Below are 24,129 nucleotides of genomic sequence, written 5' to 3'. Positions count from 1 at the left end.
GCAGCCGCGCAAGCTGCCAATGAAATTACTCGGTTTCTCATCACTCAGTGATTTAGCAGTATTTTAATGGTTCAGCCGTTATTTTCTGATTTCCAGAGTTCAAAGGAGGCAAATGTGAGGATGGGAAGAGAGACAATTTTTCCATGGCCACTGCAGTGCCTTCAGAAAGGACCACCCCTGGAGTCATTTTCACTGTTGATGGTTCGCGGCTGCTAACCCAGAGGCCAAGGCCAGGAGGATGGTTGGGTACTTCCAGCATCACATGTAATCAGTCTTACTGTCCTCAGAGATTTAAACAACAAAAAGGAACAGAAAACCAACCTCGGTTCTTATAAAAACGGCAACAGAAGGTTAGGCGCCCGTGGCTTTCCAAAACCAATATGAAACCCGACTGGATCTAGGGCAGAGAGGCGGAGTGGGCATCTGGGGGCCGGGTTTGGAAGAAGCCAGCTGGCAGGTGCACAGATAGAAAGGCAGTGGCTGAGAGAACTCTGGTCCCAGCCCGGGTCCGGGGCAATTGTGACCTTCAGCCAGCCCCTGCGCGGACCTCAGCTTCCTCATCCAGCAAATGCGGCTGTCATGCGGCATATGCTACAGCTCTCACCAGCCAGCTCAGCGTGTGCGTGTGCGTGTGTGCGTGTCTGTGCTAGTCTGTGTGTTGTCACTTTTAGAGCTGCCCCCCAGAAAACTGCCCCTCCCCAAACTGAGCACCACGGTTCTGAGCCCAGCTTCCTGCTGCTGCCAGGTAATGTTCCCTTGGGACCCCACGGTAAGAATTGTGTTGTGATCATCTTGAAGACTCTTTGTAGTTCTGACAGCCTCTGAATCTGTGCCCAGGAGGATCGGATGGTCAGCGCTCACGGGCTTCGGGGGGGGGGGGGGGAACTCTGCCTTTTCTTTCCTTCCTTCTTCCCACGCTTCATCATCCCTGGCTCTCATTTGGACTCTACCAGCTCACCCCAGAGGTTGCGTCCTCAAGGCAGGAATCCAGAGGTGACAGGACACCGTCTCTGATGCACATACTAAGATCGTAGCAGGTGCACAGCAGCGTTCTGGGTGCCATGGCATTCTAAACAAAGTGCCCTGCAGTTGAAGAACACGGCACCAAGATGTAAAGGAAAACTGACAACAAAATCACTGTTGATTGACTACTCATGATGTACAAGGCATTGTGTGCTAAATCCCTCTATCATGGTCTTGAATCCTTACGACAATCCAGTAAACATGATTATCCCATATTACAGATGAGAACACTGAGACCATATTACAGATGAGAACACTGCTCAAGGCCCCAGAGCTCCTTCAGTGGCTGATTCAGGATTGGAGGTAAGCAGAGCTCCTTGCCACCTGGCCAGACAAGGAGGAATCACGGAACAGACTGCTTTTCAAACTGTGGATTGTAAACCATTAATGGGTTATGAACGTCACCGTGAAACCGGGGTTTAAGGACAACATTGAGAAAATAGACGGGATGCCTGGGTGGCTCAGTTGGTTAAGCGTCTGCCTTTGGCTCAGGTCATGATCCCAGGGTCCTGGGATGGAGCCCCGCATCGGGCTTCTTGCTCGGCAGAGTCTGTTTCTCCCTCTCCCTCTGCCTGCCCCTCCCCCTGCTTGTGCGCGCTCTCTCTCTTTCAAACAAATAAAAATAAAAATCTTAAGAAAAAAGAAAGAAAATGGAATAGACGAGAGAATATCAGAGTACATCTCATGTTTTGTGAATTGTGTGTGTGTCTGTTATAAGGTAAATTTGGTTATAAGGTAAAATTGGTTTCCTACTGGGTGTTGTGATAAAAAAAATAGTTATAAAACTCTGGCTTGGAAGAGTTAATGAATGAGCGGGGGTGAAAAGGGCTAGGCGTTGGGGAGTTGAGGTTTTTCCCTCCAGAAACCAACAATTACCTGGTTTTGTCATTTCAAACACTTTCTTTACAACCCTATCTCCTTTCTCATGGTTCACTTACAGCTCTGAAATTCTGTGATTGTTCGAGAAGCACAATTTGTGTCCTAGCAGTTTAGAGAATGACAAGGTTGCTGGGCACTGAGGAGCTTTACAGGGGTGCTGTGGCCTGAGCTGAGAGAGGAGGGGAACCAGCACGAGCAAAGACATGGAAGCGGACCCCGGGGTCCGGAGCGGAGGGCTGCCGCACAGGTGGGCCGGGGAATGCAGCACTTCCCACACTGGGCCTAGGAGGCTGGGCAAGATCTATCGGCAGTGCGGAATGAATGAAATCTTTGGATCAGGAGAATGGATTGATAAAAGTGCATTTAATTCCGGAGTTGCAAATTCCTCAGAAACCAGTCAGGTACCACGAGAGAATGACGTGGACCAACCAGACTCTGGTGAGATATCCATCTCGTGGCCCCTCTGAGGGGGCAGCTACCACTGAGCTCTGGAAGATCATCTTACAAGAATCCAGGTCCAGTGTTGCTAAGATTCACATTTCCATCAGAAATCTGCATTTTTATGTGAAATCTCCTGAATTACAATGTAGACAACTCAAAGGGAAGACTGCTGGAACAAATACACTTCAAAATACAGTGCCTTGAAGAAGATGGAGGGCGGGAAGGTGGGGGACCAGCTGTGCTGCATCTGGTCATTCAGGGACCCGCGCTCCCTCCATCTTGCTCTGCCACCCCTTAGGATATTGTCCTCAGCTGCATGACCAACGCTGTGTCACGGGCCTGTCTCTGATCCAGAGGCTGCCTGCAGCTGAGGACAACCCCGAAGTACCTGACAGTTGGGGGAAGTCGGCCAACCACATGCCCTGCAGCCCCGGGGGCAAGTCCTTCCACGAAGGGGTATTTGGGCAGTGCAGCTCTGTGTATCACATGACACGACCCACCATGTCAACAAGTGTATTTCTGTAACACTGTTAGTTAATAGTTACCTAGGCTTTGATAATACAGATAGACCACAACATATGAGCATACACATCTGCTTCCCTATTGTTGGACTTTTAGATTGTTTCCCATATTTGCTGTTCGAAATGGTGTCATAATGAACATTTTTAACTAAAACTTTAGACACATCCTTACTATTTTTGTTGCACACATTTCTAAAGTAAGATGTTAGTCAGAGATGTTGGTCTTTCTGCGTCTGATCTCTCTCGTTTTCTTCCTCCCTCGCTCTTTCTTTCCTTTCTTCCTCCTTTTGTTCTTTCCCGGCTTTGTCTTCCTTCATTCTCCTTTTATTTCCTTTTATCTTATAAAATATCCTTTTATCTTATAAAATACACCACGCATAAGAAAAGTACATAAAATGTACATTATAATTAATATTAATAAGGTGAGCAATGTACCATCAACTAAGTAAAAAAAAAAATGTGATGTTGTGAGTCTCCCTTGAGCCTTCTCCTCCACAGAGGTGACCCCATCTGACTTTTGTGGAAAGCAGTTCCTTGATTTTTAAAAAATATAATTTTAATATAATTTTGTCACCTATGTATATATATCCCCAAAGAATATTGTGTAATTTTACCTGTTCTTGGAATTCATATAAATAATACTCTATGTCTCTCTCTTTTTACTCAGTAGTGTATGTAAGATTCATCATGTTTTGTTTGTACTCTAGTTCACCTTTTTTCATTTCATATTCCATTGTTTGACCATACAATTTATTTATCTCTTTTGATGTTTTGGATTTTATATACAGTGTCGTTTTGAAGATTCTGGTCTCTTTCCTGGTGCACATGTCCCCAGATTCTTTAGCAATATGCTCTATGAGTAGAATTGCTGGGTCATAGGGTATGAGCATTTTCAAGTTTACTAGATAATGCCAAAACCTTTTCCCTATAATGTGCATAATTGATGATGTTCATCAGCAGTGAATGAGAGTTCCCATCCTTACCAACATTTGACATTGCCAGATTTTTTGGCATCTTCAGCAATTTGGTAGTGTGTAGTAATATTTCATTGCAGTTTTTAATTGCATCTCCCTGATTGCTAATGAGCACCTCTTCATGTATATTGGCAGTTTCAATTTATTCCTTTGTGAAGAGCCTATTCAGATCTGCCGTTTTTTCTATTAGGTTACCTACCTTTTTCCTACTGATCTGTGGGAAGTCTTTGTCATGTGGTTAGATATCTTTTGCCATTTATATGTGTTGCGATATCTTCTTCCATTCCATTTATTTTCTACTTTCTTTATGTTCTTTTTTGATGAACGGAAGCCCTTACTTATTTATTTGTATGTGTGCGAGCGGGGGGAGGGGCGAGGGAGAGGGACAGAGAAAATCCCAAGCAGGCTCCATGCTCAGCGTGGAGCCCGGATTGGGGCTCGATCCCATGACTCTGAGATAGATCATGACCTGAACCGAAATCAAGAGTCAGATGCTTAACAGACTGAGCCACCCAGGTGCCCCAGCCCATAATTCTAATGTAGTTAAATACATATATTTCTTTCTTTCATGGTTAGGGCTTTTGTGTTACATTTTTTCCCCTATTGAGATCATTACGTTGTTCTTCTACATTATCTTCTAAAAGCATTTTTGTGTTTACCTTTAGCATTCAGATTCGTAATTTAGCTGGAATTGAGTTTTGTGTATAACATGAGGTAGGTGTCCATTGTCATTTTGCCGTATGAACATCCAGTTGTCCAAGCATCATCTATTGAAAGATTGTCTCTGTCTTCTTCTTTTGCAGTGACACCTTGTCACAACTCAGGGTCCATATATGCACGAGTCTGTGATGGAGTCCGTGATGGTCTATTCTGGTCCATGGTCTATTTTTCTGTCCCTGTACCAATATCATACTGTCTTAATAATGAGAGCGTTCTATCAAGATCTTCTATCTGCAAAAGCAAGTCTTCCTACTTGTTCTCTTTGGAGCTTTTGTTGGCTTTTTCTTGGCCCTTTATGTTATATATCCACCAGCTTTTGTAGTTTGTGGGGATGCTGATCTGAATAACCACAATTGTTATTAGTGAAAGCAGTACTTTCTGGGTAGAACATTTTAAATTTGGATTTAGCTATATCACAGCAAATGGCACTCTGCAAAATGTGAGCTACCAAGGTACACTCCCACAAGTGGGTCATAACGAGATTTGGAATGGAAAAATGTTCTATGTATGTTTTGCGATTTAATTTGGGTGGGGATATAATGTTGACCTCATGCCTCTTGTAGCTGCTCATAAAGTATGTGCTGAATATATGAATCTTTTGGATGATAAAAATACCAAGGGTAATGACAAGCGGAATCTATTTTCCCTTATCATTGTAGCTGCGTGTGCGATACCCACGCGGATCTGATATTTGAAAATAGTTGATTATACACTATTCTGAAAAGAAGTCCCAGACACACTTAAAGGCAAAGTGAGTGTTTTAAACAACTCTTTGTTAACTCTAAACCTCAACAGCAAGAGCAAACTGTATGTATGTATATAGTTTGCAGAAGCATTCAAAGGATTTATCGGATTTTGGTTGCATGGAGTTTGCAAGCACCTTTGCAATGCTCATGAGCCAGAAATGAAAATATTTACAGTTAAGTTAATAAGAAAATAGCACGAAGAATTTGCTCAGTGAGCTGGAGCCAGAGCTGCAGGCTGAGTGAAACCACTTTAGGTGCACAGGCATAAACACAAACCCTTAGCGGCAGGGAAGCTGGCGACTAAAGGATTAATATTAGACACACAATCCTGAACCAAAATCCAAACATAAAAACCAACCAGTGGCTCCAATAAACTGTGTGGTTCATGACCTACCATATAAATGAAAGGGGTGATTTGGCACACAAGATGGAAAGTGTAATAAACAAACAAACACACAAACAAAAAAGCCTCCGTTAATGAGCATTCTGACCGCAATCAAATCACATGCAAATCAGGTGCTGTCTACTTGAATTGTGTAATTGGAACTCATCACACGGGGCGGGAGGGGGGGCGGTGTAGAAATTCGTAGGGTTGATTTTGGAGTGTACTAGGGAGACACTGAACTGAACCACTAAAGGTTAACGGAGCAGTTCAGCTGAGGAAAGTTGCAAAATCAGTATTACAGCCAGGATGTTTGTACATTCCTTCATTCATTCATTCAACAAATATTTGCTCAGTGTACTCCATATGCAAAGTACTCATGCTAAGTCCTAGAGCAGTTTTAAAGATGCTCGTGGGCAGTACTATAAATGTCCACATGGATTCCTTAAGTGGCAACACGTCTACCTTTCAATTGTTACATTTCTCACAAAATATGGTCTTTGTCTTAAGAAACTTCATTTCTGGGACAGTGTTTTCCGAAAGACTAGAACCCTACTACTCATGGTATATCAGAGAGTTTTTTGAAGAATGGGGGGTGATTTTTAATTTTAGTCTGGGGTTGGTCTGTCTTTAACATTTTTTAATACTTGCTACTCTTCCCCTCCTTTAAAAAAAATCCCAGAGATCATGTCTAAACCTTTTATAGGCAGTAATCTAACTAGGATTTAATAACTTTCTTTTGTTTCTTGGTTACCCTTCATTTCTGGAATATAATGGTTTTCCATATGATATACAGTCTTTATTTAAACATAGGTTAGGGGACGCTTGGGTGGCTCAGTCGTTAAGCGGCTGCCTTCAGCTCAGGTCATGATCCCAGAGTCCTGGGATCGAGTCCCACATTGGGCTCCCTGCTCAGCAGGAAGCCTGCTTCTCCCTCTCCCACTCCCCCTGCTTGTGTTCCTGCTCTCGCTGTCTCTGTCAAATAAATAAATAAAATCTTTAAAAAAAAAAAATAAACATAGGTTAGGTCTTGAACAAGGAGTCAGATGAAAGAAAATAGTAAATACATCATAGAATAAGTAGTGTGTGCACCTGGCAAGGAAGAGGGGGAGAGTCAGTGGAATGAACAAGGTTTGAGAAACCGCGAAGGAGAAATAAGGCATGCACACACTCTTTGCTCAGCTAACTCAGTGGTTCAAGCACGAACCATGGCAAGCGCTGGGCACTGGCCACCTCTCCTTCCCATGGAAACTGTGGAAGCTCCCTGCCGGAGCCTTTTCAGCCTTTCTGTGGACAGAGACTGGCATTGGAGCAAGGGGTTTTCCAAATGGCAGAAATGATTGGAGAAGCCTGAGGGTCGAGGTGTGGACGGCGGGTGCCGGTGGTGCCCCACGGTAAGTGTCCATCAGAATCAGCAGGAGGACTTTTCCAGGAATCACCCTTGGAGGTAATGTTCAGTGAGTGGGAGGAAGGGAGTGTTTAAACCTCATCTTCAGGAAGTCATTGGACGGCAATTTGAGAAGGCCTGTGAATCTAGAGAACGCCTACAGAGCTGGAGGTCAGGAGCCCCTGAGCTTGGAGTGTGCATCCTCTTGTGGTCATGGACTTGCAGTTCAACTAGGTGCTTCCACTTTCTCAGCTCTTCACTGCCATCAATGAGTAAGCTCGGTTTCAGCATATTTATGTATCTTTCCCATTGCCCGTGAGGCTTCCATGCATATTAGCGACCAGTTGGGTGGCATTTTTGTGGGAGAGATTAGGAGGAGAATGCTTGGATGTGAGAGAATGGGGAGAGATCTTATCTGAATTCTCTGGTCGTGCTTTCCATCTAAACTGAGTGCAGGGTTCGGCTCTCAGTGGTCCTTGGGAAACACCATGAAGTCAGGATGCTAAAATTCTACTGGACTTAGTTATTCATGGGCAAAATTGGTGCCTCATCTCCAGTCTTCTTGAAATAGCTATCCTTCTCTGGTGAGCGATTATAAGGATGAGCATCTGTAAATTGCTTTGAAAGTGAACCATGATTGTGAAGATGACATTATCTACCCTTTCCTGACAGCAAGAATCAGCAATGTGGGGAGTCTTGTAGTAAATAAAGGCTTTGTGAATCAGAAGGAATCATGGGATTAAACTAAATGTGAGCCCCGAATGCACAGAGTGCCTATTCAGCACTTTGCCTTGAACGACCAGATGGATAATAATCTGTTAGGGGATATTCTGTATGGGTTATTTAAAAGGATAGAAAATATTGCTGACCCAGGCTGGGACTGGATGCAAGCTGTGGGCACATCTGCAGCTATTGAGCACATATTTCTAAGGGTTTCCAGCAAAACATAAGTAAACAGTTGCCTGCCTGAGTGATATGGGAGTTTCCTAAGGGCCATAAACACCCAAGCTGATGGCCAGAATGGTTGGACAAATCCAGCTGTTTACAGAAACGAAGCCATTCAGCCAACACATACCAAATGGCATCATCTTTCTTGGGTTCATTTCCAATATGGCGTGTCAAGCAAGAGGGTAAAATTTGAGAGAGGGACACCCAGGGGTCCTGACCTGGTGACACAACAAAAGTGCTGTAAATATGTGAAGGTGTTGTGGTCTCCACATCATTATGGACAGAATTAAACAAGCCGGGGATCCAAAAGCTTCCAGAGCCGTGCCATGCATATTAATTGAGAACAATTAATTTTCACCAGAGGGAGAGGGCTTCTTTCTGTCATCAGTGACTGTTATTCCCATTTTGTTGGCACTGCTTTTGTGTCAATATGATGTGTTATGAAGCTGCACATCAAATCTTCATTCTCTAGGCACAGAGTCCAGGCCATGGCATTGGTGGAACACTGGTTTTCCAGGATGAGCATAAAGGGATGAACTGAACCAGTAGGTCTAAAGCCCCCCAGTCTCTTATGTTCTGTGCAGAGGAGATCTGGGGGGGGGGGAGGGGGAAAGGAAACGACATATTCATCATTAAAAGAACAGTGGAAAAATAAGTCTGAATGAACCCAGGTGTTTGTCATAAAAATCAAAACAGATATCTGAGTGCAATAAATCCCTAATTTCTTACGTCGTGCTGAAATTTCATCAATTCGATTAGATCCCAAAATAAATGACAAATGGGGCATTGACTGGAGATGACGATAGCAATATATTTTCATAGGAAGGCTAGGAGTTTAGATATTTATTGGATTGAAATTTGACCTGTGGCATTAAAATGCAGATTGTCTCCCAAAAACTGTAAGTGGGACACAGACCTGCAGAAGAGACTTTTCTGCATAGTAGGTTGTGCCCTAACAATGAAATCGTGCATAAAAACAGACAGCTAACAAGGCAAAGGAAAAGAAACAGTTCAACAAATCAACAAAACATTTTGTGTTCTAGAAATAAATGTGACAGAAACTGCACTTGAGCCGAAAGGTTGCTCCTTTGAAGTGAGTAAAACCACATGTTGTGTCGTGACTGAGAAAAGAGGAATCCGTAGAAGGACAAGGATACATCATCTGAAAACTAATGAGATGTTACACTTTGAGCCAAAGTCGCATCCAACTTTTTAGCATGTAACTAGGCAAGAGTGGAGCCAGATGATAAAGAGTTGACATAAAACTTCGGGAATTCAGGGGCGCCTGGGTGGCTCAGTCGTTAAGCGTCTGCCTTCGGCTCGGGTCATGATCCCAGGGGCCTGGGATCGAGCCCCACATCGGGCTCCTTGCTCGGCGGGAAGCCTGCTTCTCCCTCTCCCATTTCCCCTGCTTGTGTTCCCTCTCTCACTGTGTCTCTCTCTGTCCTATAAATAAACAAATAAAATCTTTAAAAAAAACAAAACAAAACTTCGGGAATTCAGAACTCGGACAGAAACTGAACGGGGTGTGGGGGGGGGGCACCTGGGTAGCTCAGTCGTTAAGCGTCTGCCTTCAGCTCAGGTCATGATCCCGGCGTCCTGGGATTGAGCCCCGCGTCGGGCTCCCTGCTCTGCGGCAAACCTGCTTCTCCCTCTCCCACTCCCCCTGCTTGTGTTCCCCCTCTCGCTGTGTCTCTTTCTGTCAAATAAATAAATAAAATCTTCAACAACAAAAAAAAGAAAATGAACGGGGGCGAAGGATGAACTATAGAGCTGAGAAGATGCAGAATGAAACTATCCAGGCTGAGGGTCTTTCTTTCTTTCTTTCTTTCTTTCTTTCTTTCTTTCTTTCTTTCTTTCTTTCTTTCTTTCTTTCTTTCTTTCTTCTTTCTTTCTTTCTTTCTTCTTTCTTTCTTCTTCTTTCTTTCTTTCTTTCTTTCTTCTTTCTTTCTTTCTTTCTTTCTTTCTTTCTTTCTTCTTTCTTTCCTTTCTTTCTTCTTTCTTTCTTTGTCTCTCTTTCTTTCGAGGGCCTTTCTTTCTTTCTTTCTTTCTTTCTTTTTCTCTCTTTCTTTCTTTTAATTTTATTTACCCATCTGACAGAGAGAGAGCCCGAGGAGGGGGAGCAGCTGGCAGAGGGAGAGGGAGAAGCAGACTCTCCGCTGAGCAGCAAGCCCGATTCGGGACTCGATCTCAGAACCCTGGGACCATGACCTGAGCCGAAGGCAGATGCTTAACAACTGAGCCACCCAGGCATCCCTGAAGGCTACTTTCTATATCCAATTTCTTCCCCTGTGCCTGCCCAAACAATGCACGTATGAAATCGTACATTTCACTTTGTTCACCAGTACATCTTAGAAATTACACGCATAAGCACCAAGGTCACCTAAGGAAAAGTGTGATGTTTCTGCGTACTAGTTTGTCTGTAAGTTACAGGAACAGAGATAACATTGCCTAGAGTGGAATTTGCTTTTGTGTGTGGCAATGTGTACCGTGAGACTCATGACATGCCCCAAACACTCATTTTTCTGCTGGAAGAACCGATGTCACAATATGTTGTTCTTGTAATTAAATGCTGCCATAATTTCTTTTCCTTTCTGTTTAATGCAAGCAAAGCAGCAATATCTATTGCTTTCGGTAAATACAGAAGTGACAGACTAGTTCTGGGAATTTGTACACATTATTTTACTTATTTTGGCGCTAAGCGCAGGCTCCCATATGATTTCCAGCGTCTGCTCATTAGCTGTGTACCCTGATGTGGGGCTGTACCTGGGGCAAGGAAGGGGGTTAGGGAGGCATCTCTTTTCAATTTGCACTGCTCCAGAAGAATCTTCTGCTAGCCATCCGATAATCTTATGTAGCCCAGAGGCGGGAATGCGGGGGAAACCAGTCCACCCACCCGCATGACCCTGAGTAATTTATTGTAGGTGTTTACCCACTATTAAACATGAAAGTGGCTGCTACCTTGCTTCCTAAACTCCAATGTGTGGGTCAGTCACTCAGGAATCTTGCTAAAATGCAGATACTGGTGCAAGACGTCTGGGGCCAGAGATTTTGCATTCTAACAAGCTCTCAGGTGACCTCCGTTCAGCTGATCCACTGACCACACTTTGGGTAGCAAGGCTCAGTGGACATCAAGGCCAACGAAACACAGGTCAACTCCAGCTGGGATGGGCTCCATCCTCTCTGCCAACCACTTGAACACTTCTCCCCATCCTTCTGCCCCTACAAACCTCAACCGGAACCCTCCCCATCCTGAAAAAAAGCCCTCACCAAACCAAATCCCCAAATACCCCTAACAAAAAGGGGGAAAGAAAGTGGTAGGACATCCTTCTTTCCTGTAGATCCTAAGTTCTTTCAACTTGCTTCATTCTTCCCCAGAGGGAAAAGGCCCTTCCCCTGGGGTGAGGGCAGGAGTTACTATTTACTAACCACTCCAAGCCATGCTGTGTGCTTGACCTCTGCACCCTCCCTGGCTTCTTCTGTCTATTCCATGAGTCAGATATTATTATCCATATATTACTTTCCTATATTGCAGATGAGAAACTGAGGCCCAAAGAGAATGCATATCTTGTCCAAGAACATAGGACTTACAAGTAAACTTGTGGGGAATTAAATCCAGGGCTGGTTCCAAATTCTGTACACGAGCCACTCTGTTTTTAAATCTCAAAGAACTTAATTCTTTCTGTTAATAAAGAGAGGGGTTTCCAGTTGACAGCCTTTTATCAGATACTGTCGCACCTGAGGTAGAAGTCACATTGAAGGCATGAGGGTGTTACGGTAGACATCACTTTATTTGCTTTAAACAGAATTCTATTAGTGCAGAGCCACGTGGATGTCCCATGGAGTTTCTGCTAATGCGATGTTATCTCTGTGTCCTCCTGACTTTTGATTTCGGTAACTGGTTGATGATTTTTAAAGCATTTCTGATCATGGACTAAAACTTCAGGGTCAAAGCTTCTCTTCTTTTCAAACGTTGTATTTCAAAATACTCTGCGAGTCATCCGTGCTGACTGATAAGGATGGGCGGCGGGGTGGAGTTGGGTCCAGACGGTCCACAGGGAGGCGGAGGCCACCTCTCAGCAGATACCGGGAGGCCAGGCCTCTGAGCACCTGGCTGTCAGGGGACAGACCCTCTGTGGAGAGAACAGGCTTACTCCAAGGAGGAATTCCTGTGAACTGGAGCTGCACACTGGGGATGAGGGGCCGTAGTCAGAGCAAAGCACTCTTCAACACTGTTGAAGCACACTCCCAGTTTCAACCCTATTTAGTGTGTTCATAACTCACGAGTCCTGACACACTGAGGGGGAAAGCCAGGGAAACGAAATGATTTTCAAATGCTTCAAGATCACTTTCTAGCTGAGGATAGTACAAGACACAGCTTTGGGGCGCCTGGGTGGCTCAGTGGGTTGGACATCTGCCTTCGGCTCAGGTCATGATCCCAGAGTCCCAGGATCGAGTCCCACATCAGGCTCCCCGCTCGGTGGGGAGTCTGCTTCTCCCTCTGACCCTCCCCCATCTCATGCTCTCTCTCTCAAATAAATAAATAAAATCTAAAAAAAAAAAAAAGACACAGATTTAACGACTACTGGGCAATGTTTGGCGTGGATGTGTGGAAAGAGATGACAGAAGCTGGGTCTCTTGTTTACAGGTAATAGTTTCTCCAAGAAGCCTTGTCCTAGAAGTTATTCATCCTTATATGCTTCAGCGTGATAAACAGCTTCATTCAGCATGCTGAGATGAGCAGTAGGCGAGACCATCAGAGGGGTGGTTGTAGCCCACCCTAAATTGCCTTTGGTGAACTGAGCATTGACATTATGACATTGGATTGCATTGATTGATCTTATAAGAACCAGCACTTTCTGCCCCAACTCTATAGTTGTTGTTGTTTTTTTTTTTTCATTGTAGATTATTGAGACAAATTTAAGGACTTAGTCCACTTTTTATACTGCATAATTCTTTTTTAAGGACCCACAGTAAGTCAGCCAATAAATATTTATTGAGCACTTACATGCCAGATACTATGCTAGTATGGGGAAAAGAGTAGTGAACAAAGAAAACACATGAATGAAGCTTACAAGAGAAGGCAGATAAAATTTTTTCTTAGTTTTCTGTGTCAGGTAAAGCTGTTGAGCTCCTGAGTAACTTTCCTTCTTTACTCTGGCTACTAGGAAGCTCAGAGCCAATTTTATTTTTTGGCTCACCTCTAGCAATCGAATAGGACCTCATGGAATGAATTGCTATATAGAACCACACCCTTGGGTTCATGTTATTTTCCCTTTGATCAATTTTCTTGTATTTATCTTTGTGGGCCATCTCATATCCCTACTATCTCTTTCTTTCATCCTTTTCTTTCTTTCTTTCAGTAGAGGGCAATAATGAAATAATAATAAAAGAGCCCAGCAGATCCTTAGGATCAAAGTTCAGGAAATACTGATGATTAGATGTGGTTTCTGAGAGTAGATCTGACTGAAAATTTATATTAATTAGTGTGAGAGCAGTCCTGGCTGTGTGGCCGAGGGGTGCAGAGGTTACACGTGAACAGCCCAGCCAGTGTTGGTGATAAATAAGGTCAGGGAAAGGTGTGAGGGGTGAGGTCACTGATGCCAATGTGGGGGCGGGGCTGGAGCTCCTTATGAGCACTGCTTGGCTAGATCCTAGAATTTAAAGGTGCAAACTCAAAAGCGAAAGCACTGCTTTAAGGGCAGGTGGAGAATAAGGCACAAAGACAAAGCATGAATGAAACCAAATCTGTAATTAGGCGGTAAGCCACCACATCAATTAGGAATTTTTGGTTGTAAGTAACAAAACGGACTCTGACAGACTTCATGGGGAGCAGGGAGAATTTGTGGATGCATTTGGAGTAACTCACAGGATCTAAAAAAACCCCTCCAAGTTCATAGGCTTAAAGAAAGGGCCCCCTGAAAGGGTAATGGAGCATCTCTCTAGGCTTTACTGTTGGGATGAGGGGGCTGCAACTGCTTTCTATTTTTCAGTCCCTCTGATGAAGACTCGGATTGTCTGGCACATAGTAGGAGTTCAATACATAAAGAATGAATGAATGGGGGTGCCTGGGTGGCTCAGTCGGTTAAGCATCTGCCTTCGGCTCAGGACATAGTCCTGGGGTCCTGGGATCAAGCCCCATGGTTGGCTTCCTGCTCGGTGGGGAGTCTGTTTCTCCCTCTGCCCCTCCCCCCTGCTCATGCTCTCTCTCTCTCTCTCTCTCTCATAAATAAATAAAATCTTTAAAAAGAAAAGAATGAATGAATGAGTGGAACTTTCATGGACAGAACATTTAACTTGCTGAGTTTGGGTAGGAGGGGGTGAAGAGGAGTACTTTGGCCGAAGTTCCCATCAAAGCCACACTCAGTGGGGTGGGGTGGTTCAGACACCGTTCCCAAAGGAAGGGAGATTGGATGGGAGTCAGGCAGAACCCAGGAGGATGCCCCATACAGGGAGCAGAGAAATGGCTCGTGGACTCGAGGAGGTGGTGTCACTTGCTGTGGCAGGAAAACATCTCCTTGTCCAGTTAGCTTGTCCCTAAGGTCGGGAAGGAAAAACTGCAGGAAGAAACTCCAAGGCTTTGTTTGCCAATCTTGTCTTTATTCCCACACTCACTTAGATTTGCTCTGCTAGTATTTTATTTAGGAGTTTGATGTGTATACTAATCAATGAAAAGGACCTATTGCCTCCTCTGAAAACCCCTTCTAGTTATTTTCCCCTTAGAATGAGTTGGAGGGAATTATTCACTCTTTTTCTGTTCTCTGGAAGAGTTTGAGTAGGATAGAAATTATTTAGCTCTTGAAAGTCTGGTAGAAAATCTGATAAAGCCCTCTGGGCCTGTTGTTTTTCTTATGGAAAGATTTAAATGACTGCTTCATTTCCTTAATAATCATAAGACTATTCAGGCTATTTCTTTTTTTGACAATTAAGGCAAGTTTTTTTTTTTTTTTGAACTTAAAACATTTCATTAAAATTTTTAAACTAAATTAAGTAGAGTGGTTATCTCTGGAGGTTTTGGGCTCTGTAAAGGGCTCATGAGTATTCATTATGTTATTTAAAGTCATATAAAATAGAAAAGGGCCACCCTTGGGCTAATGACAGTATGTTTTCAATCAAGGATTATGATTAATCCAATTCTGTGTGCTTAAGTTCCATTGAAAATGCGTATTTGTTGAAAATCTGAGTGAGTCAATCTATCTTGCCAGGGACAGATACTTCCCAAAGATGAATCTTGTAGGCCCCAGTGACACGGACAGGCTTGGCTGGAAACTGACCAGATAGCCCTGCCTTACATTTTTTCCCAATCCTGATTATGGAGGAAGGTCTTGGAAGATTTCTCTGCCCTATTCCACAGGCCGGGTCCTGGGCCCACAGCACCCCTGGATGTTAGGCCCCTATTTGTCCAGGATTAGGCAAAGGTCACGGCAAGTTTCCAATGGCAGTTCCTTTCCACATCACAGGCACCGAAGAAGAGACTGAAGGAGCATTCCTGGAAAAGACTCTGAATTGCAACGAACTAAACTACCAGCTGAATTAAGGACAGCCCAGTGGCATGACTGGCTCCCCCCACCAATGAAATTATGATGTGACTTATTTTATGTCTGGGTCATTACTATGCAAAAAGGATAAATGGATTAAAATGAAAAGAATTTCTGAACAAATGTGGGAAGGAAGACATTATCAAGTCTTTGGATGTCATTAGTTGTAACAAAGTTGGGAATTAATCATGACACCATGCAAAATGGTAAAATATTTGCAAGCAAGGAGAGGGTGGAGAGGCCGGAAGCTGTAAATTTATGCCGGCTGAGCACTCACAGCTGAGCACTCACTGTGGGGGCGTATGGCAAGTGGATTTACTATTTTGCCAACTCTAGTAAAGTGTTAGGAAATTGCAACAAAATTGTTTCTATGCAAACAATTGTTTAAGAAAGGGTCTTACATCAAGTAACTGCAATTCATGGTGCTTTCTGAGTAACCACAAAGCCAGAGACTAAATTAAAAGTATTAGAAATTATTTTCCTTGGAATCATGCTGAATATTAAGATTGAGATTTTCTCTCTTCCACAACTCCTTCTCTTCCATCACTCTTTTAATGAGCCAGTATCACTTATTTTTTGTTTGGGGCGGGGGAAGGGAAGAGGGAAGAAGGGACAGGGACTTTTGAGACAGCAGGGGAAGGGAGGTGGGTGGGTCCAGAAATGGAGAGATGGAAGTCACTCAATTAAATTGTACCACCTTCCTCTGTAAACAGGGATTGAAGACGTCTGTCCTGACCTGCTTGGAGAGGTGATGCGCTTGCTACTTGAGAAAGCCCCGCCTAAAATCTACTCTGCCTCCTCCCATTTGCATAAAACCTGTCCTAGATATACCTCATCCTTACACTTTATCAGAACCACAGGGGGAATAATTATCTGAACTGACTCCGGGCGTTATGGAATTTTTTTCTTTAAAACGGGGTTAAGTCAAGTTCTTTGAATATTTTTCTATCCTGAAAACCCGCGAGTTAAGTCACTTTCTAAAAGCCCTTGCATTCATAAAATTCTATAAAACTCAGTGAGGAATAATAGCTCAAACAGCAACATTTTATATTTAGGATCCTCTGGCTAAAAGAATGTACCCAAAATAATACAAATATACTTTTGTAGTAACTTTGTCAAACTTCCAAAAACTTCATGGGGTAGGAGGCAACAGATACACCTCCAGGAGATCAGCGCTCTGTTTATCCGCAGTCAGTGAGCTTCAGGACCCCTAGTGATTCGCCGCAATTTAGGCAAGGCCTCCAGGGGGTTAAATCATTCGGGCATCTAACACCCAATCACCGCTGAATTACTGAATGCTATTAGAAGTGTCCCCATTTTACGGATGCAATTGAGGGTATTAGTCGCCTTTGGTTCTCTTGAGAGCGAGAGAGGAAGCGCGAGGGAGCGAGTTTTCATCTTTTTAAAAAGAACTTAAACTAACTTAAACCAACTCAAAATGAGTTCTTTTTACTTCCAACGACCGTGTGTCCTTTAGCCAAATGATTTAAACTCATTTGTAAAAGCAAGAAGCAAGACAAATATTTTACTGTATAGCAGAACAACATAGAGTCACTCCCCGACCCCCCACCACCCCAGTTCCCGAGCACTCGCTCACAGCGGACGCGTCACTACGAGCGGGGACCGAGGGCATCTGCGGGGGGCGTAGTGAAATCCAGGCTGCCCTATCCGTAGGTGGAGTAAACGGGGGGGGGGGGGGGCCGAGGCGCCCCGCCTGCACACTCCTCCCTAGAACTGATGCGTCTTCTTTGACCCCGAGGTCAGAAAGATTTATTACTTCCTCGGTGAGGGAGAAGCCCCAGACCAGCTGGAACGCGTGAGCCGGGAGTAGAAAGCCTGCAAGCGGCGCTCGGCGTCCTCCGAGCGCACCCGCATCCGGGTGCGTCCTCGGTTCCTGGAGGGGCGGGCGGTGCCGACGCCGAAGGGAAGAGTGGAGTGGGCGGCCGCTGGGGGATTTCTGCCCAAACTTTATCACCAACTCTTTCCGAGAGCAAAAACGTGCGGCTGAGCCCGGCAGCCGCAAGGAGACTCCCAAGTTTCTCAGAGCCCCGGGCGCCCGATCTCTCCGAACCCCGCGTCCGCGTCCAGGCGCTTTGCGCACGTATTGCTACGGCCTCGGTCGTGTGGGTGGCAGCCCGAGCGGCGTCGCGGTGAATCGAGCCCCGCATCTCCAGTCCCCGAGGCGGCGGCGGCTGGAGCCCGACTCTGCGAGGGGGGCGGGCACGGGACGGCGGAGGAGGAGGGCAGCGCGGCGAAGGGGAGGAGCCGCAGCGACAGACGGCGGCGCGCACCAACCCGGCGCAGGCTGGCAGGAGCCGCGCAGAGGCTGGCCCGAGCGCGTTGCAGCCGCTCCGCGTAGGGGGAGTCGGGTAGCAGCATCCTCCCGGGCGCCGCTTTCGCGCGGCGGCGGCAGCGGCGGGGGCTTCCTCTGCCCCGATACCTCGTTGGCCAGAAGCGGCTGGTGCCGGCGGGGGCGGGGGGGAGGCGGTGGCAAGGGAGCGCTGCAGACTCGGGCTCCTTGGCCGATTGTTGTGTGTGTAGGGTTCCTCCCGGGCCAGTCGGAGGCTGCGGAGCGGCGGGCGCTGCCGGCTATGCCGGCCCGGGCATCCTCCGAGTGATGGAAGAAGCAGCTGCTGTCGCTGCAGGGTCGCGCTGCGCCCCATCCACCGCCGCCAGAGAGATGGGAAGATTCCGGGCGCGGAGGCCGACAGCGAGAAAGGCGGAGCCGCTTTGCCGGGAGCTGGGTCCTGTATAAGCCCCCTCCCCCAGCCGGCTTCGCCCCCCGGAGCGAGGAAGGAAGCTGCGGTCTCGAGAGGTCGGCGGAGACGCCGCTGGAGCTGGGCACGCTGGGCTCAGCGGAGCGCGGAGCAGGGTTCCAGGCCCGGTGAAAGTTTCCCTTCCCGAGCCGCAGGGCGCCCACTGCCCGGAAACTGCCCAGGGCTTGGGCTGCCGAGTCCCGCGACCCCCTCTTAGGCGCGGGGACTCCCAGGAAGGACTGTGAGCGAGAAATCGAGGAACGAGTGACAGCAGGACAGACCACCCGGCCGTGATCCCGGGCGGCTCCGGGGTGCGCCCGCGGCTCCAGGTGAGCGGGGGAGCCCGGCTGACCCGAGGGTGGGCGTTACTTAGGTGGAAGAGGCGGGTGGGGAGGAGGATTGGGGCGCATCGGCTTACTCCGCTTCCGCTCGCAGGTCTTTCTCGGAGCCGCTGCCATGGGAGAGCCAGCCTTGGGCGTCGGGGACCAGCCGCCGCTGCTGCCGCGCCCGTCTCGGAGCCGCGGCCCCAGTCCCCGCGCCCGAAGTCGGCCCGCTGCGTCCCCCTCCTGGGCTGCAGGGCCGCCTCCGCCGCGCCGCCGGCCCCGGCTGTGCCTGTGATGAGCCGCAGCCCGCCGCGAGCCCTGCCCCCGGGCGCGCCCCCCCGGTTGCTCCCGGCCGCGCCTGCCGCCGCGCCGCGCGCCCTGCTCCCGCCGTGGCCCCGGCGCCCGGGCCGTCGCTGGCCCGCGTCCCCGCTCGGAATGAAGGTGTTCCGCAGGAAGGCGCTGGTGCTGTGCGCGGGCTATGCGCTGCTGCTGGTGCTCACCATGCTCAACCTCCTGGACTACAAGTGGCACAAGGAGCCGCTGCAGCAGTGCAGCCCCGAGGGGCCGCTGGGTGCCGCGGCGGGGGCGGCTGGGGGCGGCTGGGGGCGCCCGGGGCCTCCTCCGGCAGTGCCACCCCGCGCACACACCCGCTTGGACCCCCGTACGCCGTACCGCCCTCCTGCCGCCGCCGCCGCCGCCGCCGCCGCCGTCGGGGCGGCCCCCGCCGCAGCAGCAGGCGCAGCAGGGGCGGTGGCCCCTCCCCGCAATGGCACTCGGGGCACCGGGGGTGGCGGAGAGAAGAGGCAGTTGGTGTATGTGTTCACCACGTGGCGCTCGGGCTCCTCTTTCTTCGGTGAGCTCTTCAACCAGAACCCCGAGGTGTTCTTTCTCTACGAGCCAGTGTGGCACGTGTGGCAAAAACTGTACCCAGGGGACGCTGTTTCCCTGCAAGGAGCTGCGCGGGACATGCTGAGCGCTCTCTATCGCTGCGACCTCTCGGTCTTCCAGCTGTACAGCCCCGCGGGCAGCGGGGGGCGCAACCTCACCACGCTGGGCATTTTCGGTGCAGCCACCAACAAGGTGGTGTGCTCCTCGCCACTCTGCCCCGCCTACCGCAAGGAGGTCGTGGGGCTGGTGGACGATCGCGTGTGCAAGAAGTGTCCGCCGCAGCGGCTGGCGCGCTTTGAGGAGGAGTGCCGCAAGTACCGCACGCTGGTCATCAAGGGCGTGCGTGTCTTCGACGTGGCCGTGTTGGCGCCGCTGCTGCGCGACCCTGCCCTGGACCTCAAGGTCATCCACCTAGTGCGCGATCCGCGTGCCGTGGCCAGCTCACGCATCCGCTCGCGCCACGGTCTCATCCGTGAGAGCCTTCAGGTGGTGCGCAGCCGGGACCCGCGCGCCCACCGCATGCCCTTCCTGGAGGCCGCTGGCCACAAGCTGGGCGTCAAGAAGGAGGGTGTGGGCGGCCCGGCGGACTACCACGCTCTTGGCGCTATGGAGGTCATCTGCAACAGCATGGCCAAGACACTGCAGACAGCCCTGCAGCCCCCTGACTGGCTGCAAGGCCACTACCTGGTAGTGCGGTACGAGGACCTAGTGGGAGACCCCGTCAAGACCCTACGGAGGGTGTACGACTTTGTGGGGCTGCTGGTGAGCCCCGAAATGGAACAGTTTGCCCTCAACATGACCAGTGGCTCAGGCTCCTCCTCTAAACCCTTTGTGGTGTCCGCGCGCAACGCCACGCAGGCCGCCAACGCCTGGCGGACGGCCCTCACCTTCCAGCAGATCAAACAGGTGGAGGAGTTTTGCTACCAGCCCATGGCGGTGCTGGGCTATGAGCGGGTCAATAGTCCCGAGGAGGTCAAAGACCTCAGTAAGACCCTGCTCCGGAAGCCCCGGCTCTGAGAGGGTTTCCTGGGAGACCTGACTCCCTGTGGAGACACCCACAGGAGGATTGTGGTGTATTGCAACAAAAACAGCCCAGACCCAAACTGAGGAAACCCACATATTCTATTATAGATATATAGTATAAATAACCACACAGGCACTTGCTGTCAATGTTTTGAGTCATTGAATTTCAAGGAACAGCCACAATACGCACACATCTCAGCAAAGGCAAGACTTGAAAGTTCTGACCAGCTCCCCTCCTCTCCTCTCCCCTGCCTTTTCTCCCTTCCTTTTTCTCCCCTTTCCTACCCTCTCTCCTACCTACCTTCCGTTTTGAAGTGGGATGTTGATTAAATCAAGATCCAGTAACCTAAATCTTGTTTACAAAATTTTCGTGGTATCTGTGAACATGTACAAGAGTAATTTGGTCGTGAGGGGTGGGGTGGAGAAAGGGGAAGTTGGAAGTTGGCCCGAGCACAGAGCTCCATTGGGCACGATAGCCGAGGAGGCATTCTTCTAAAAGTAGACTTGTGTAAAAAGCAAAGGTTCTCCGTGAGTATTAATAAAAAAGATAATAAATAATATTCTTTTTAATATTTGCCTCCATTACTTTGGATTTACCTATGCTACTTGTCCTGGGTAGCTTCAGACAGAATTTGCTTCCCCTCCCCCCACCCCCCTTTCCCAGTCTGTTTCCTAGAAAACCGCTAAGGTGGGTGGGAGCAGCTTCTGACTCCTTGATAAGAACCTTGGAGTTGTTTTCTCACATATAAATCACAGCCTGTCAGGTGCGCAGGAATGGGGACAGACCTTCGAATTCTAAAGGCAAACACCAAGCAAGGCAGTGGAGGGAAAAGCTCGCACTCCTTTCCTGTTCCACTTTGAGCACAGAAATGAAGAAGCAACTCCCTTGGGGGTTTGAAGCATTGGGTTTTGATTACTGTTCAGTTAAGACTGGGGAACCTTGAAGCGGAGACATGTTTTGGTTCTGAGGTTAGTTCAGAAAAAGGATTTTTTGGAAGAAAAGTATATAAGTAAAAAAAAAATTTCTGATGATTAAAACAGACCTCAAAAATCAGCGTGAAGGTATTGTTGACGATGGTAGCAACTTCTTTGGTTAGAAAAATGACAAGTCTCTATGTCTGGAGTGTTTTCCTGCCTGTGACCCAGTACATGGAGGCATTTGAAAAGGGAAGTTTCACCTGTGAGCTATCAGGGCACTCACAGGCTTCTCCTTTTCTTTCTTGCTTCCCATTCAAATCAGTGCAAAACAAGAATATGAATTTCTCATGGCTTACGTGGGATGCCCATGAGGGTGCATTACTTTTCCTTACTGTGTTTCCTAAAAGTGAAATTGCAAAGAAGCTATAACATGTTGCAGACAGTAGAAGGCTTCAGCCAAGAGCTTCTTTTAGATATGAAAATGAATTCTGAGAAAGAGGAAATGAAAATGAATTATGAGTAAATGTGTTGGATTTTGAGATTTGGTATTTTCCAGGGAGAAAACCATGCCAGTTTTCTGGCAATGGTAATGGTGTGCTGCCGTCCTGAGCCCATTTCTACTGAAGCATTCTGTAGAATGTCATATTACAGTACGAAGTTTTAAAGCCTAAATAGGTAAAAGAGACAGTGTAGTTATATATTTCATTATAGACGGTACAAGTTCGAGATCATCATGACTTTATTTTACTATAATTTATTGTGAAATCTCCGCAGGCCAACCCGTGTTGGTTAAATGCGGGGGATTTGAAGGAAAATATGATGAAAAATAATATGTACTTGGGAAAGATTTTAACCCAAGGTGATCCTTAAGTATAAGAATGTAAGAATCTTAAGTATAATTTTCATTACAATGTGAAATCTAACTACACTGTTAAGAATTCAAGATAAAGAAGCACAGAAGTTAAAAAAAGAGTTGTATTTAGCAGTGGACTTTATAACATACTCTAGGATGGCTAGTTCTTAATTTCCTAAAATAGTTTAGAGTATTGTGTTTATTAAACCAGATGACAGCTATAACACATTGATCATGTTTTCTATGATATTTTCATGGTAGCGCCTCTGTGGAATTATCATCGGCAGCAATAGAATATTGCAATAGCTTTAATTTAAGAATACTTTAAAATTAAATGAAAAAAATAAGTATTAATGTTGGAAGACTATCGATGAAATAGGTTTAACAGGAAATCAAGACAGCGTCATTAAAAGGCAACCATTCTGAATAAAATAACCATTTAAAAACAAATTTCATGTGGCGTTAGAATCAGCTCTTCTCACTTAATCACAGTAAAATTCATGCTTCGTTTTTGAGTGAAGGGTTTTTTAAACAGTGGAATTCATTCTTCTCTCAGTATGTCTAAGGACTTTGTGTTAAAGTAGAATTGCGATGTGTTTGGATCTTTTGTTTTTAAAAAAATCCCGGGTGCTGCGTGGAGCCTCTGCCGCGGGCAGCGCATTCGTGGCCTCTGCTCAGAGGAAATTTGAAGCATAAACACCAACATTTGTCCCCTCGCGGTGTTGGAACGGGGTTTCTGCCCAATACCCTTGTTTGTGGCAGATGCTTTCTCTCCACTCTGCCACTCTGTAATTGGAAAAGGCGAACTGTGACTCCTGGAGCTTTGTACGTAGCTGCCTTCTAGGAAGGCAAGACAGGTGTAGCCCCCACTAACGGCCGAGATCGTCGTATCAGTGACATTCAGCTTCCACGGGTCTGAGAAGGAGTGAAGCATTTTTTGGCGTTAATAAGCTTCTGTCAGCCCCCGGTGCGAGCAGACCTGGGCCACAGCAAACTGCAGCCGCGCCCGTGACCATTTCTGCGGCAGCAGATGTGAAGGCGATCCCTTCACGTTTCCCAACTTGGCAATATGTCCATCAGCCAGGAGGAAATATTCTTCAGAGCGGCTTATCAGAGTGATTTTTATTTTCAAATTCTGCTCAGCTGATAGCACGCCTGACTGACCCCTTTGACTTTGGAATTCCTTTGTTAATTAGAAAGCTCTATTTATAAAACGAAGTCTACCCGGTGCATTTAGTCAACAAATATGAGTTTGGAACAAGGCAGTGACACGGCTGGGGGCTTGAATTTCAGGGAGCTCGGAGGCACTCAAAGGCCTCATTCAGGCTGACTCGTGGGCACCTTGCAGGCAGGGACTGGGGCAATCCTGGACCCTTCATTGTCCACCGCATAGTGAGTACTTGATAAACACTCGATAAGTAAGTGAATGAAGTATCGAACTATCAAAAGTGCAAAGCGCTCAGAAGGGAGAAAGAGTGGAAGAATGTGTTCCCCGTTTAGAAAAATTGCCAGGCTGTTCACCAAAGTTTGCTGGAGGAAGGGAGCCTTGGGCTCTATTTAGATGTGGGGAGTGGGCAACAGGAACATCTGCAAGATTTCCAGGGGGACCGGGTAGAGGCTCATATTTCCCACGGAGGAATTAGAAACGAAAATTCAGAATTTCTGAAGGTGGAGAAGTTAAAATTTCCAAATGAAGGATGTGACGTTTATTATTTGTTTTCTCAATTGCATTAACAAGATAAAGGCAGGGACCAAAACATCCCTGAAGAACAAATGCTGCCTTGGTACCTAAGGGAGGGCTCTGAGGTT

General features: G+C 47.1%; 2 protein-coding genes across 2 annotated transcripts; one reads left to right on the top strand and one right to left on the bottom strand.

Moving 5' to 3' along the window:
* Positions 1-17,083: 17,083 nt before the first annotated feature.
* On the bottom strand, positions 17,084-18,241 carry LOC116634964 (atherin-like). Its single transcript, XM_032408526.1, has one exon. It carries the CDS (start codon positions 18,220-18,222, stop codon positions 17,320-17,322), a length of 903 nt encoding a protein of 300 aa, XP_032264417.1. The 5' UTR covers positions 18,223-18,241; the 3' UTR covers positions 17,084-17,319.
* Positions 17,913-22,770, top strand: CHST2 (carbohydrate sulfotransferase 2). The gene is made up of 2 exons (XM_032408525.1): positions 17,913-18,644; positions 18,751-22,770. Exon 2 carries the CDS (start codon positions 18,933-18,935, stop codon positions 20,541-20,543), a length of 1,611 nt encoding a protein of 536 aa, XP_032264416.1. The 5' UTR covers positions 17,913-18,644; positions 18,751-18,932; the 3' UTR covers positions 20,544-22,770.
* The last annotated feature ends 1,359 nt before the right edge of the window (positions 22,771-24,129 follow it).

This window comes from Phoca vitulina, unplaced genomic scaffold (assembly GCF_004348235.1).
Source record: "Phoca vitulina isolate PV1807 unplaced genomic scaffold, GSC_HSeal_1.0 scaffold10, whole genome shotgun sequence".
Classification (NCBI taxonomy): Eukaryota; Metazoa; Chordata; class Mammalia; order Carnivora; family Phocidae; genus Phoca; species Phoca vitulina.
The sequence above is the reverse complement of the archived record's forward strand: the minus strand, read 5'-3'. Positions and strand labels throughout refer to the sequence as shown.

Excerpts from the sequence above, each read along its gene's own strand:
- LOC116634964 (XM_032408526.1), bottom strand. The coding sequence starts at position 18,222 with ATGGGGCGCAGCGCGACCCTGCAGCGACAGCAGCTGCTTCTTCCATCA.
- CHST2 (XM_032408525.1), top strand. The coding sequence starts at position 18,933 with ATGAGCCGCAGCCCGCCGCGAGCCCTGCCCCCGGGCGCGCCCCCCCGG.